We start from the raw sequence: 15,485 nt of genomic DNA on the forward strand, positions 1-15,485 counted from the left end.
TTCTTCCAAAATACAAAAACATGTCCGATCACATCAAAGGCATGCCCACTACTACCTCCTCACTCAGCTGTAATAACAGTATTCCAAAGGGTCCACAAACTTCCCTGACAACTGAACTTCTATTAATTTATAAATGAATCTAGAAATTTTAAGTACAGATTGTACACATTGATTGTAACAACTAAAATAAAGTAATTCAGTTTCTTAATTTTTAGCTTGAAATACAACACACTATGTTTATAATTTTATGAAATTCCTCAGATAAACTGTTGAGATAATACTGACCTGTCCAAAATTCGAAAATTACTTCTGGCATTGACTACTTGTGATGAGTAAAAGCAATCGTAGAGGAGGTTGGCCCTTTACAGTCTCCAGAATTTATTTAAAATTCTCCTAATTTCTGTCACCATGTCTGATGAGTCATTCTAACTATGTACACTCTTTTTGTTATGAATCTATGATCACTTGCTATCAGAAAGTGGTTTAGGACCATTAAATACTGTACATTACCTGAATTATAATTTGTCTCACTGCTATTGTGTGGGCTCCTTTTATTTTGGTAGCATTTCTAGCACAGAGCCAGCTGTGAAGTCACTTTTGAATGATTATACCAGGTGATACAAAAAGCAAGAACAGATCGCAATTGTTTAACACAGGCACACTATAAAAGATAGAAACACATTGCACATGTCACTTGACAAAGAAAGGATCAAAATTTGTCACATCTGCGCTGTTATTCATTTGTAGCAACATGGTGACTATACTACAAGAGAAATCATTCTGTCTGTTGGAATTTGCGTACAGTCAATTCATTGTTCAAGTGCATCGTGCAATCCACTCCCGATTCAGCAAGAAACCACCTCTGCACAAGCGGATTTATGACTGGCATACAGAATTCTTAGAAGTTGATTGCATATGTAAAGGGAAGAGCACTCATCAGCCAAGCACGCATGATGAAAATGTTGAGGGTATCCAAGATGTGTTCACACATAGCTCTTGAAAGTCCACAAGATAGGTAGACCAAGAACTTCATGATCCTCAAACAACAGTGTGGCATGTTCTGAAATGAGGCCTGTGCATGAAGCCTTACAAATTGCAGTTACTGCACCAGTTGTGTCCCAGTGACTGTAACTGATAGTATGAATTTTGCTGTGTTCATTGCCTTTGACCTTCCAGCTCACCAGACTTCACACCATACAATTTTTTCTGTGGGGTGGGGGGGAGGGTACACAAAACACAGAGCCTTTGTACCACCTATAGCAGCTACCCTTTAAAAGCTGAGAAATTGAATTGTTGAAGTTATCAGTTCAATAAACAGGAACCTATTGATTTGTATGTGGAATGATATTTCTCAAGCATTGTATGGTGCTTATGTTGACTGTATGATGTAGTGCCTGTGCAAAACATAAAACTTTGAGCCTTACTCTATCCAGTGAAATGCGCATTGTGTTTCTATATTTCATAGTTTGTCTCTAATAATAAACAATTGAAATCTGTTATTGCTTTTTGAATCACCCTGTATAGTTCACCAATCAAACCGGACACTCTTGGGTTGCAGCCCAAACATACATCAAATCATGAAACCAGCCATGCTGGCTGTACATCACCACTCGGTGTTTTTCTTGAACAACAATTCAGTTCCTTAACTGACATCTCACAAACTTGCATGTATCATTCAGGTCTCCAGGCCCATGATATACTAGCCTACAAAACATTTAGCAAGACATATGAACAGTACTAAGGAACTAAACCAGGCCGACCTATGTTGCCAGCAGTCTTGGCTAGGTTGGATTGCTTCTAAATCTCAGACCTTGAGATCAAAACAGTAAATTCATATGCCAATCACATGTCAGCATACCCCTCATGTCTACAGTCAGTACTGTTACATAACAGTCCTGATGTGACAAGTGTGATGCTTTTAGTTCAGAGTGTAACAGACTTTGTCTTGCCATGCTATTTGCATTGGGGATTGGTTAGCAGTTCACCCAAACTTGTCTCCATAAAATGATCCAGGAAGCTTATTATTCTATGGATACCAAAGCAGTGTGGTGTAAAAATCTGGATTGGACAGTGGGATCTACTCTGTCAGATTCCCATGTTCCTGATTAAGATTCTATTAAGAGCTCTCCCACTAGTTTTTATCAGAGTCATATTTTGCAACTAGATTTGATACTCATCATCATCATCAGCCAAAGAAGATGTAATACTAAAATAAAATCCTTTCTTATTTCTGTTTTGAAACATTTTATTTATGTATTGCAGTGGTTTGATGTAATCAAAAAATTTAATATGTGTTAGTAAATCTTCTGATATATCCTGTATCATATTTAGAAACAATTGTTTGCAGTGTTGAGACTGCCACAGCAACAATGGAGCTGAGCACCCAGTCACCACACCGCATTGTACACGGAATGAATGGTTCACCTAAAATGACTGTCCCTTTTTATGCACCACCACTGCATTGCAAGAAGACAAGTGCAGAAATTATTAATGAAGCACGTGCAGCTGTACTGAAGAATACTGGAGATGTTCTGAACAGTGTTGGTGGCTCAGGAGTGAGTTCTGTGAGACCAATTGACACCAAAAGGCCATTTACACCACGGGAGAGGCAACGAACTCTGTATGGTTCCTCTCCATTGAACAGTGCTCAGAGACCACCCAGTTCATTCAGGTGATGATAAAAGTATATTGATATTCTCGTGTGAATTTTGTATTACCAAAAAAATTAAAAATTAATAGAATTTTTAATGTAAATTAATGTGAGTGTGCTATAAATTTTTACAGTTTAGGTTATCTACAATTCCAAGAATTGGAACCTGGAAGTAAGATCCCACCAAATGCTCGACGTCTGAATCCCATATCACTCAGTGCAGTAGCAACACCTGCAAATGAGATAGAAGATGCAGTACAGCCTCATAAAGTACCTTCTGGGGAAGGACTGAAGCGCATCAAATTACCTTCAATTAACATCAGCCGAAGGAAGCAGTTTAGGAATACTATATCACTTGACAATTGTGAGTTTACATAGTTTATTTTTGTTTCCTTATACAGTGATATAGTAAAGTTAATGTATGTGTTTGTAGTTTTCGTTTAGTACCCACCTCTTAAAGCATTTGCATATGTAGAAAGTGACATGACTGTAGAGTGTTATAATTTACTTAAGTTGTCAATGAGATATAAAATAATCACAGAAGACTAGCTACAAATTATTTACTCAGTACTTCAAATATGAATGAACTGGCTATTGGTTATTAATGTGTTTGATTTTGACATCTGATCCATAATAACAATAAGAAGAAATAGAGGATGAGTAGGAGGGTGGGAACAGGAAATTCAGACCATCACTCAAGCAAGAAGAGATACCTTAATGCTAACTATTAATAATGTCATGATATGAAAGATGCATGGATTACATGCAGAACTAATGAAATCTTTCAATGCATTGGCAAATATCAAGCAGGACTCAAATCTCTAAATGCAGTACAAGCCTTAGAACTAAGTATACAAACTGCACAGTCAAAAATACATCACTTGGTGCAAGGGTGGCAAACACAAAAGCTCACTTGGACCAAATAAACAAGGTAAAGCAAGAATTTAAAATAAGGTGTTCATAGAAATGTTAACTGATTTAGAAAAGTGTAGTACAAAGCACAAGAACAAAGATAACACTAATGTTTTCTTCCTGACACATGGCATCTCTTTTCTGCTACTATCTTCCCTATTTGGGGAGAAAATTTATTTACAGTAATTACTTTAAAACTGAGCCAAGATGAATGTCTAGAATTTTAAATTTGACATGAGATTTATTTTCTTTCATAACTGAAAATGGCTGCTCACATCAATAAGTACTGCCAAACATGGAAATTATTTCATACACAAATTTTTGAGTATTTTCAGTATTGGAAGTCAGATATTTATAGAATTAAGGAACAATTCCAGCTTCACTAAATTTTGTCTTCAAATCTGAACCTCACTGGATCTCAGTTACCTCCATTGACATTTGATTAGTTGCTGGTATTGAGTCTATATTTATTGCATAAATTGAAGAGAACAAAGATAAATTGTTTTCCAAGCTTTTAAAATTTGCAAATCTTCATTCAAATTCATTGCTGATGCTCAAGATTCCTTCTACATATGTTTTTTATGATGTCATATCACCTGAACTAGATTTGTTCATGTTGAAAGTTGGAAAATGTATTGAATCTTCATTTTGCAATTGCTTTTCCAATGAAACGAGTTTATATTTGTTAACTCGATCACAAATGTTTGTGATGATCCGATCATTTCCTTGGAGTTTCTGATTGAAATCCTGTAAGAGTTTTGGTAACTCACACATGAAGGATAATCTTGTAACTATATTTTGCTTCATTAATTAATATTGGACAACTCTTTACTGACCAGCTACAGTCCCATAATTGTTTGAATGGTGCTGATGGCACCAGTGCAAAACAGCATGAGATCAGTCATGAAGATTTCCAATTTGTACTGATACATGTCAATCACACATATGGAACCAAAGCAACAAAGTCATGAAAAAAGACTCTACTGACAAGGAAAATAGTGTGCTCTTCTGTTTTTCAGAGCTAGCACTGTTGGTCCATGGGCCCAATTGCTGCACATTCTGGTGGGAGGAGTCTGCAAAACACATGAGTGGAATCTCCTTTTGTACTCCCTAGGTCTGTCATGTGTCAGTTTCCTACTGAAATTTTCACTTCTAGCCACATCTTGAGCTCCTGTCAACATTTGCTAGAAATTTTTTTCCTGTTTTGATCCACACTACCTCCTCCCAGAATATGGAAAGCAAAGGTATGCGTTTTAGAGACCATGTTTACTAGACATTTTTGCTTTGAATGATTGTTCCCAACATACCCATGAATAATGACCATTCCTAGTGGGGCACCCTGTATATATTTCATATAAAATATATAATTCTTCACCATGTCACAGTTAAATACAATATTGGACTTGGATATGATTCACCATTCATGCCAACAAAGAGGTTTACAGTTTAATTTGGTCAAAAGTCATCTACTGCAATTAAAGTTACATTCCTTGAATATGAATAGTGGTCATATATTGGTTTCACAAGTTCTTTCTGTTGGTATATTGAGTGATATTTTGCCATAACATGAGATTGTAGACTGCAGTTAGAATTAGTTATCTGAAATCATCAGTATCAGTAAATTCTTATCATTTTTAAACAGTACCTGAGGAGTTAGAAGTAGAAGATTCCTCTGAAGCAGAGTCAATCCCTGAGCGGAAAGTACGTAGCAGCCCTGTACAACGTGTAAGACCACCACAGGACCAACAGTCATCTGACTCCCCCGCTGTTGCATCACCATTGCCAAGTAAACGAACTCTGCCAGATGACACTGTGAAAGTTCAAGCTACTGTGGATACTTGGCATGATGTTGGTAGCAAGAAACCAAAACGTTCTGATGACGAGATTACTGACAAGGTAAGAATTCTAATTTCAGTCACTAAAGTACATTACTGAACCATAACATTGAAGCCATTGCTTAAGTTACAACAGAAATAGAAAGAACATAACGTAACACTATTTTAAAAAGCTACATACTATAATGGAGAAAAAACTGTGTTAACAAAAGTAATGAGATTTGAACAGACTGACAACAGCATAAAAATATTAGCACTGGACCTGTGTTCCACAGTGTGTAAGGGATGGCTTTTTGGGAGACAAGAAAAGTAGCCTCAATTAACAATCTCAGGTTTCTTCTTCCAGAATTAGAAAGAAAGTAAGAGAGAGACAAGGCATCCATGCTTGATGAGAGAAGCAATACAATAGTTACTGATACAGATGAAGGGGAACCATCAAACAAACAAGAATGGAACAAAACCATCTGACTCCATTTTTTGGTGTTCTCTGTTAATAAAGGTTATATTCGATCTGTCCTACCATATGTCAATTATTGCACACTTCTTTGTTTCTTTTTCCAGCTCCTGTGAGATTGTTAAGCATTGATCATGTTTAAGGTCCCACGAGTCATTCATTGTTCATGTTTCATAGACATCATTATGAATGAGAACCTCCAGGAATGTGGGACAAGTCAAGGTATACATTGATGAAAAGGAAGGCACAGATTGAAACTAATTTTGTGTGTACTTTATTAACAATAAACTATCACTACACTGCTATTTGTGCCAAGATGGGCTACATTTAACATTGTACAGTCATCATTAAAACCTCCATAAAAAAACTACCAGTTCCTGATTTACATTATATGAATGCTGTTTATTTTGTGCTGATAGTTAAATATTCACACGATGACAATGCTGTTACTAAAGAATGACAATTATCTGGCATTATAGTGTAAGAGACTTGTTTGCAGTGAGAATTTCTACGTACAAATCTTTGAGCTAACCTTTGAAAAGAGTGGCAGACTTTGTGTGTACAAAGTGACGAACTATTGAAGGTCATTTAGGTTCAATGAAGGTCATATAAGAAAATGTGTTCTTCGTTCTAGTAGGGATTAACTAGGAATAGAGGATGGATACAGCAAAATACATTGTTAGATAAAAATTTGAAGGGGCATATCATCACCAATAACTGTGATCTTAAAGGTAATTATCGAAGGTCATTTGAAGGTTGAGTTATGTTTCATGGAAATCCCTATTTGTGACTCAGATTTGGAAAGAGCGAAGATAGATTTGAATTTTAAGCTTTAATTAACATGTTTATTGGCAAAAATAAATGCTTCACAACACATAAATGGTATTTTGACATTTGAAGACAAAAAACATAGATCATTGATCTACAAGTTATTGAGCGAATCATCTTGTCTCTCATTCCTTAGTAAGCTTCATCCAATTTGTATCTAAGATTGTATTTTGCTGTGTGCTTTCTTTATTCCGAGTTAATCCCTACTAGATCTAAAAATACATTAGCTGATTTGACCTTCATTTAATCTCATCATGACTGTGAATAATGTAGCATTTTATATGTAAAATTTGCCACTTTTTCAAATATTAAATCAAGTATTAGGATTCTGATTTTTAAAAAATCACTTTAACCTCCAAATCAACTTGAAAATCATGTTCAGTGTCATAACTGATAATAGCAATGTGTGTTCCTCTTTGCCACCTACAACTTTTATCCTATACATTTTTCTGTATCTCATCTCTATCTTAAGTTACACTCATTACTGATTAAAATTGTTCACCCTGTATATATAAAGACAATGTTATGGAAAGGATAGATAGCTATTCACCATATAGTGGAGATACTAAGTCACAGATAGGCACAACGAAAGGACTGTCGAACAAGTAATCTTTCAGCCACTAAGACCTTCTTCAAATTAGACAAAACACACACACACAAACACAACACACACACACACATGACCATTGTCTCTGGTTGCTAAGGCCAGACTGCGAGCAGCTGCACATGATGGGAGAAGCAATCTAGGTGGTGGAGGGAAGGAGGAGGGGGATGGGTACCAGGGGAGGGCTGGGGGATGGTAAAATGCTGCTTGTGGGAGCATACAGGGTTGAGGTGGAGAGAGGCTACGGCAACCACTTGCAGTCGGGAGGTTAGATGGAGGGCAGGGGCTGTGGTAAAGGAGAGAAGTAAAAGAGCTGTGGGTGTGATGGTGGAATAGACGGATGTTTCCTGGCTGTGTAATGCTGGACTGGGAACATGGAGGGGATAGGTGGGTGAAGGGTAATGACTCATGAAGGTTGAGTCCAGGAGGGTTACAGAAATGGAGGATATATTGCAGGCAGAGTTCCCACCTGCACAATTTTGAAAAATTGGTGTTGGTGGGAAGAATCCAGGTTGTACAGGCTGTGAAGCAGTCATTAAAATGAAAAACATTCTGTTGGGCAGCTTGCTCAGTAACTGAGTGGTCCAGCTGTTTCTTTGCCATAATTTGTGGTTGGTCATTTATGCGGACAGACAACTTGTTGGTTGTCATGCCCATGTAGAATGCACCGCAGTGGTTGCAGTTTAACCTGTAGATCAGTTGACCGGTTTCACTGGTATTCCTACCTTTGATGGGATAGGTGATACTTGTGACCGGACTGGAGTAGGTGGTGGTGTGGAGGCTGCATGGGACAGATCTTGTGTCTAGCCATCAGCCAGGAGACAAGGAATTGGGAGCAGAGGTTGTGTAGGAATTGCTGAGGATATTGTGTAGCTTCAATGGACAGTAGAATACCACTGTGGGAGGGTTGTGAAGGATAGTGTGTAGGACATAACTCATTTAACAGCATGACAAGAGGTGGTTCAAACACTGGTGGAGAATATGATTCACTTGTTCCAGTCCTGGTGGTCCTGAGTCAGGAGGGGAATGCTCCTCTGTGGCAGGATGGTGGGACTTCGGGAGGAGGAGTGGGAGGAGGGGGGGGGGTGACTAGGGGGATAAGGCACAGGAGATCTGTTCCTGTACAAGTTTGGGAGTGTAATTATGTTCTGTGAAGGCCTGAGTGAGATCCTTGGTATATTTCGAGAGAGGCTGCTTGTCATGGGCATATGGCTGTATGGAAGGGACTTCTTGGTATGGAATGGGTGGCAGCTGTGGAAGTGGAGGTATTGCTGGTGGTTGGCAGGTTTGATACAGGCTGAGGTCCTGGTGTAGCCATCTTCAAGGTGACAGTCAACATCGAGGGGGGGGGGGGGGCTTGTTGTGTTGAGGAGGATCAGGTGAAGCAAATGGAGAAGACGATGTTGAGGTTCAGGGGGAACATGGATAGGTTGTCCTCACCCCCGATCACAAAGATTTCATCAGTGAATCTGAACTAGGTTAGGGGTTTGATATTCTGGGTCATCTGAAAGGATTCCTCTAGATGGCCTACGAATAGATTGACATAGAATGGCGCCATGTGGTTGCCCATAGCCATAACATTTATTTGTTTGTAGGTGATGCCTTCAAAGTAATAGTGGGTGAGCATATAGTTGAAGCAGGTTGTAGATTTGGAATCTTGCAGGCATTGGGAAAGGTAGTGTTCAGTAGCAGAAAGGCCGTGGTCATAGGGAATGTTAGTGTAGAGGGACGTGTCATCAATAGTGACATGCAGGACACCATGTGGTAAAGGGAAAGGAACTGTAGAAAGTCAGTGAAGGAAATGGTTGGTATCTTTTATGTAGGGTGGTAGGTTGCAAGTAGTGGGCTAAAAGTGTGAATCTATGAAAGCAGAGATTCTCTCAGTGGGGGCACAGTAAGCAGCCACAACGGGGCATCCTGGGTGGTTGGGTTTATGGACTTTAGGAAGCATGTAGAACGTAGGAGTGCAGGGAATGGAGGGATGATGAGAGAGATAGACTCCAGAGGGAGGTTCTGTGATAGGACTAAGGATTTGAGATACTGAAGTGGGGTCCATGTGGCTGGGTTTGTAGTTGGCTGAATCTGACAACTGCGGAGTCCTTCTGCAAGGTAATCCTTGTGGTTCAAAACAACAGTAGTGGAGTCTTTATCAGCAGGTAGGATTATAAGATCAGGATCAGTTTCTAGGTGGTGGTTGCAATTCTGTCTACAGATGTAAGATTATCTTGCAAGTTGAGGGATTTGGGGGATGATGGTGAGGAAAAATTTGAGATTAAGAAATGCTCTGAAGTTAACAAGTTACCAAAGTTAACAAAACAAATCATCCCATGTTAATTTTACAGAGTTTCTTAACCTTGAATCTTGCCGTACCATTGTTTCCACATCCCTCTATACTAACATTCCTATGCTCATGGCTTTGCTGCTATTGAACACTACCTTTCCCAAGGCCCAAAAACCTACAACCTCTGTCCTGTTTACCATGACCAACTATATCTTCACCTACAATTACTTCTCCTTTGAAGTCATCATCTACAACAAATTTGTGGTATGTCAGTGGGCACTCGTATGGCACCAACCTATGCCAATCTAAAAATGGGCCCTGAATATCAAACCCCTCACCTGGTTCAGGTTCACTAATGACATCTTCGTGATCTGGATCATAGGTGAGAACACCCTATCCACATTCCTCCAGAACCTCGACACCTATTCCCCCATTCACTTCACCTGGCCCTCCTCAAATCAGCTAGCCAATTCCTCGATGACAACCTCCGTCTCAAAGATGGCTACGTCAGTATCTCCATCCATATTAAACTTACAAACCACCAGCAATACCTCTACTTTAACAGCTGCCACTGATGCTTTCACAGATCATAATTACAATCCCAGTCTTGTAAAGAAACAGATTTCTGGTGCATTATCTCTCCAGTCACCCCCCACAAAGTCTCACTATCCTGGCCACAAAGGAACATCCCCCTTCTGACTCATACCAACCAGGACTGGAGCAACTCAGTCACATTCTCCACCAGGGTTTCAACCAGCTCTCGTTGTTCCTTGAAATGATGAATGTCCTGCCCACTAACCTTCCCAGTCCTCCCACAGTGGTATTCTCCCATCCACTGAACCTACACAATATACTCATCCATCCCTACACAACTCCTGCGCAGGCTGCGGTGGCTGAGCGGTTCTAGGCCCTTCAGTCCGGAACCGCGCGACTGCTACGGTCGCAGGTTCGAATCCTGCCTCGGGCATGGATGTGTGTGATGTCCTTAAGTTAGTTAGGTTTAAGTAGTTCTAAGTTCTAGGGGACTGATGACCTCCGATGTTAAGTCCCATAGTTCTCAGAGCCATTTGAACCATTTGAACAACTCCTGCTCCCATCTCCTTGTCCCATGGCTCATATCCTTGTAGTCGACCTAGACGCAAGATCTGTGTCATACAGCCTCCCACCACCACATTCTCCAGTTTGGTCACAAACATCACCTATCTCATCAAAAGCCATTACCTGTGAAACCAGTCAAGTAATCTACAAGCTAAGCTGCAACCACTGTGCTGTGTTCTATGTTGCCATGACAACCAACAAGCTGTCTGTCCAAATATTTGACCACCCAAAAACTGTTTCCAAGAAACAGCTGACCACTCAGTTGCTGAGCATGCTGCTCAACACAATGTTCTTCATGTTAATGACTGCTTCACAGCCTGTGCCATCTGAATCCTTCCTAGCAACACCAGCTCTTCTGAACTGTGCAGGTGGGAACTCTTCCTGCAATATATTCCCCATTCTTGTAACACTCCTGGTCTCAGTCTTCATTAGTCATTGTCCTTCGCCCATCTACTTCCTCCCTGTTCCCACTCCAGCATTACCCAGTCCTCTATTCCACTAACACAACCACAGCCATCTTACTTCTCTCCTCCCCCCCCCCCCCCCTGCCCACCGCCTATCCTCCTGATTGCACCTAGCTGTCCTACCCTCTCTCCACTTTGACCCTGGACCCTGTATGCTCCCAAAAGCAACGCTTTACCATCCCCCATCCCTATCCTGCTATCCCTCCTTCTCCTCCTTCCCCCCAACACCCAGATTGCTTCTCCCATCAGGGGCAGCTGCTCACAGTGTGGCCTTGTCATCCATAAACAGTGGTCATGTGTTTGTGAGTTGCATTTACATGAGTGTGTGTGCATGTGTATGTGACCTAATTTGGAAGAAGGGCTTTATGGCCTAAAGCTTGCTTGTTTGATAGTCTTTTCATTGTGTATGTCTGCCACTCAACATTCCACTACATGGTGAGTAGATATCTGTTCTCTCCAACATTGTAATGCACACACACACACACACACACACACACACACACACACACACACACACACACACACACACTTTTGCTCCATGTTTAGACAATGGGACAAAATGTATGTGAAAATTATTTATGTGTAGGTTGGTTGGTTGTTTGGGGAAGGAGACCAGACAGTGTGGTCATTGGTCTCATCGGATTAGGGAATGATGGGGAAGGAAGTCGGCCGTGCCCTTTCAGAGGAACCATCCCGGCATTTGCCTGGAATGATTTAGGGAAATCACGGAAAACCTAAATGAGGATGGCCGGACGCGGGATTGAACCATCGTCCTCCCGGTGCGAGTCCAGTGTCTAACCACTGCGCCACCTCGCTTGGTTATTTATGTGTACATGCATGTATTATGATGTTGAAAATAATAGTTAAAGTTTACAACTGCGCACTATATGGAATAGCCATATTACTAGGAATAGATATTAATTTTATTGTTTTCTAGAATAGTAAGCTGTAGAATGCCATTAATTACAGATGACAATTTTCAACATTCAGGCTGGAGATCAAGTTGTGCAGTTGGTTCAGTAAGTTGTCATAAGTGAAAATTCACACCAACATACAGATCAGGGATTATATGTTTTACCTGCATTTGAACAAATATTACAAAAAACATTTCACTGACAGGAAAGAGAAAATAAAATAATATTTTGCAGAGGAGACCAAATAAGGCTCGACATACCAATACAAATGAAAAGCTCCTAGCCACTCTCTGACTTCATTAACATTCTCTTTTATTTTTAATATTCCTTGTTCATAATTACATACACTTTTTCTATCACATTGACAGCTCCAACTTGTGTAAATACTCCAAATGCCATATATCTACATCTGTCTTTTGTGAATCACAATAAAATGCATCAGAGGGGGGTTCTCTTTGAGTGTAAACTTTTACACCACAGATGTTTTGATTATTAAAATTTTCTGCCTTTTTTAAGTCATGTTTGTATGGACTTTCTATGTAAATGTAGTGTTTCCATCTCTCCAGACGGCATTTTCACAAGGGGATCAGCTTGCTGCTGATGTAGCTGGAGGACATATTAGTCAGCTTTGTTATGGCATTGTCATTTATCATGGTTTGGCTAAATGAGGTACTGGAACAACTAGATCAAATTTTCTCCTGCCCAAATTGCAGAGTCACTTAAAGCAATTTGTTTTATGTAGAGATTAATGGGGTAATGCAGAAAGTTTCTTAAGCCTAGTGGTGACAAATTTCATTTAGAAAAATTTGAATAACAAGACACTGAGAACTGCTGTTAGAAAGCTGAATACCTGGTTTTGTTATGTGGATGATAGATTTTTACTGTGGACACATAAAATGGAGCTATGTTTTTTTTTCACAAATACTTGGATTACACTGAACTGGAACAATTCACCATGGGGGAGGAGTTAAAAGGGAGAGTATATTTTTGGCTTTGTTAGTTCTCAAGAAAAGAGTAGGTAGCTAGGACATCAGTGTGAATCAAAAAGCAGCATAACTGACTGTTACTCACTTTGATATTCAAATCACAGTCTGTGATTGCCCTTTGTTAATCATGTGGCTGACTATATAGGATAGAACTTTGAAAAACAATCATCACTGTGGTACACAAAACCTAAAGTAAGATATACATATGTTTAAAGTCAACCTAGATATCTGCCAGCCATTAGAAAAAAATAAATTTACAGAATACATGTAGTTTTGTATGCAGTTGCATGTTGGTACTCGTAAGGGAATGGTGAAAAAGTAAAGAAACATGTAGTAAGGCAATTCTTGAAGAAAAGAAACAGGCAGAGCAACTGCAGACATGAGTCTACAAGATTCAGTTTTATAAGACCCAGGTTCTAGTAGCTGTGAGTAGATAACTTATAGACTGTACAGAGAGACAGTTGATATTATTAAACACAACAATAATTTGAACTGGAAAGAGGAAGATGGTTAAGCTCCATAACATCTCTCTTACATTGTGAAGAAAAAGTGCAGCAACCTCAGACCATGGGATGTTAGAAGTAGTGTTGGGAAAAAAAATTTAGCCTTTTGCTCTAAAATTTCAATAATATGCAATGGTACACACTGTCACAGATGTAGCTCACTATGAAATTTCAGTTCAGTCAGCAATGAGGACATGTGTGCAGAAATCAAATTCATGATCCTCTGAAAATATATTATCTGCAGACAAAGACAAAACAATGGCTTTACATAGATAATACATTTAGCCACTATTAAGTAGCACAGAAAATTTTAATAATTATGACATGGGATACTTTTTATTGTACCCTATATTTAATTAATCATAACAAGGCATGGAGCTCGTAATATCTTCAGACTGTGAAAATTTTTTTTGTGACAAGGTTTGTAACAATTTTCTTATTATTTACCTAATCTATATTAAACATTTTATCAAACAAAGAAATCATTGGGTTTAGGCTTTCCTGCCGAGGTTGTTGCACAAAAAAATCACCAAATGAATTTCTGCAGAAACTTCGAGAAATTTTTCTAGGTGACTCTCCCATAATAACCAGTTTCTATGTGTGTGAGTCAATAGTATTGTCTCTACAGTGTTACAGGAGAACGTTATATGCCAAAATTATTACATAAATTAGTGTAATTTTCAACAACTGGGATGGTGTTGAAATTATTCTGTTAAATTCACTTAATACAGGTTAAGTTTGATAGGGACAGTTGCACAATGTTCCATCAGTTTTTGTGAAGTATTGGTTATGTGGAAGTCATTGTTCATTCCATTTATTTATTTTGTTTTTTCAGGAACTCCAGACACCTGTCACTCAACATCTTAGGGGGAAGGAAGAGTTGGAAGAAACAGAATTTGGAGATTCAAAAAAAGAAACAGCTGTGTCTGATGTGAATAAAAATAAAACAGTAAATACCATTAGTGGCAGTGATACAAATAACAGTAGTGGTATTCCTGTTCCTACATCTCCTATCAAAACAGACTCAATTAGTGTTGCGAAATGTGAAGTGGAAGAAAAAGTTGTGACTTCAGGAATCCCTGTTACAAAGCCAGCAACCTGGAAACCACCCAACTACAAATCTGCTAGACCATTCAGTGTACATTCAGGCAAAAAGTCTAAGGCAATTGAAGATCCTATCCTTGATCCAATCTACAAGGCCCTTAAGGAGAATCTGCCTCCTGAACGTAATGCTGTCAGTGCTGCAGTGGAAACGCTCATCCTTCTTGCCAAGCAAGGTGAGTTGTTTTCAATACATTTTTATGTCATGGTGTACCCAGACATTACCTGCAATATCCAAATATTTCTTTAAGTTTCCTTGGCTGAAGTTCTTCAGTATAATGTATGTTAACATCTCAAGAAAACAAGCATCATCATCAAAAGGATTTTTTGCCTCTCTAATTTTCTGTTCACATTTTTAGCTTTTGCTGTGATTGAAATAGATCTTATTGGCTTGTTATGATGTCCTTGTTCATATAAGTATGTATTACTATTTCATTACCAATATCTAATCATAAGGAAAAGTTCAACTTCTGTCAGCGTTTGCAGTTAATATCAAAACAAGATTAGCAGAAGAGATCTAAAAAAGGATTATAACAATAAAATAATGTTTACTCAGAAATGTATTGCACTATAAGGGGCTATAACTGACCATAATTAGTGCTCTACCTGACTTTCTATTCATTTTATACCTTGATCACTGTGTACTGTATGTAAACTTACTGAGGTGATGGACAGTTATGTATTTTATAGAACAAAGAAAAGTTATATATTGCCACAAAGATGCAGCTCCTCATTAATTCATTGATTGTGTTTGGATATACCACCATGAAGGACACTAGGCATGTTGGTGAATACCTTATGAAGTGCTATCCCTCCTCCCCTCCCCTCTCCATCACCACTGTAAATCAATCTTCT

At 39.0% G+C, this 15,485-nt stretch overlaps 1 protein-coding gene across 1 annotated transcript in view; it reads left to right on the top strand.

The window, feature by feature from the left end:
- The window catches only part of LOC126203778 (armadillo repeat-containing protein 2), a 180,502-nt gene that overhangs the window by 11,817 nt on the left and 153,200 nt on the right, over window positions 1-15,485 (top strand). Inside the window, exons 2-5 of the mRNA XM_049938146.1 lie at window positions 2,348-2,671; window positions 2,785-3,014; window positions 5,205-5,458; window positions 14,365-14,806. Coding sequence (XP_049794103.1) covers window positions 2,370-2,671; window positions 2,785-3,014; window positions 5,205-5,458; window positions 14,365-14,806 — 1,228 coding nt within the window. The 5' untranslated portion in view covers window positions 2,348-2,369. The remainder of the gene's footprint in view (window positions 1-2,347; window positions 2,672-2,784; window positions 3,015-5,204; window positions 5,459-14,364; window positions 14,807-15,485) is intronic.

Source organism: Schistocerca nitens, chromosome 9, assembly GCF_023898315.1.
Source record: "Schistocerca nitens isolate TAMUIC-IGC-003100 chromosome 9, iqSchNite1.1, whole genome shotgun sequence".
Taxonomy (NCBI): Eukaryota; Metazoa; Arthropoda; class Insecta; order Orthoptera; family Acrididae; genus Schistocerca; species Schistocerca nitens.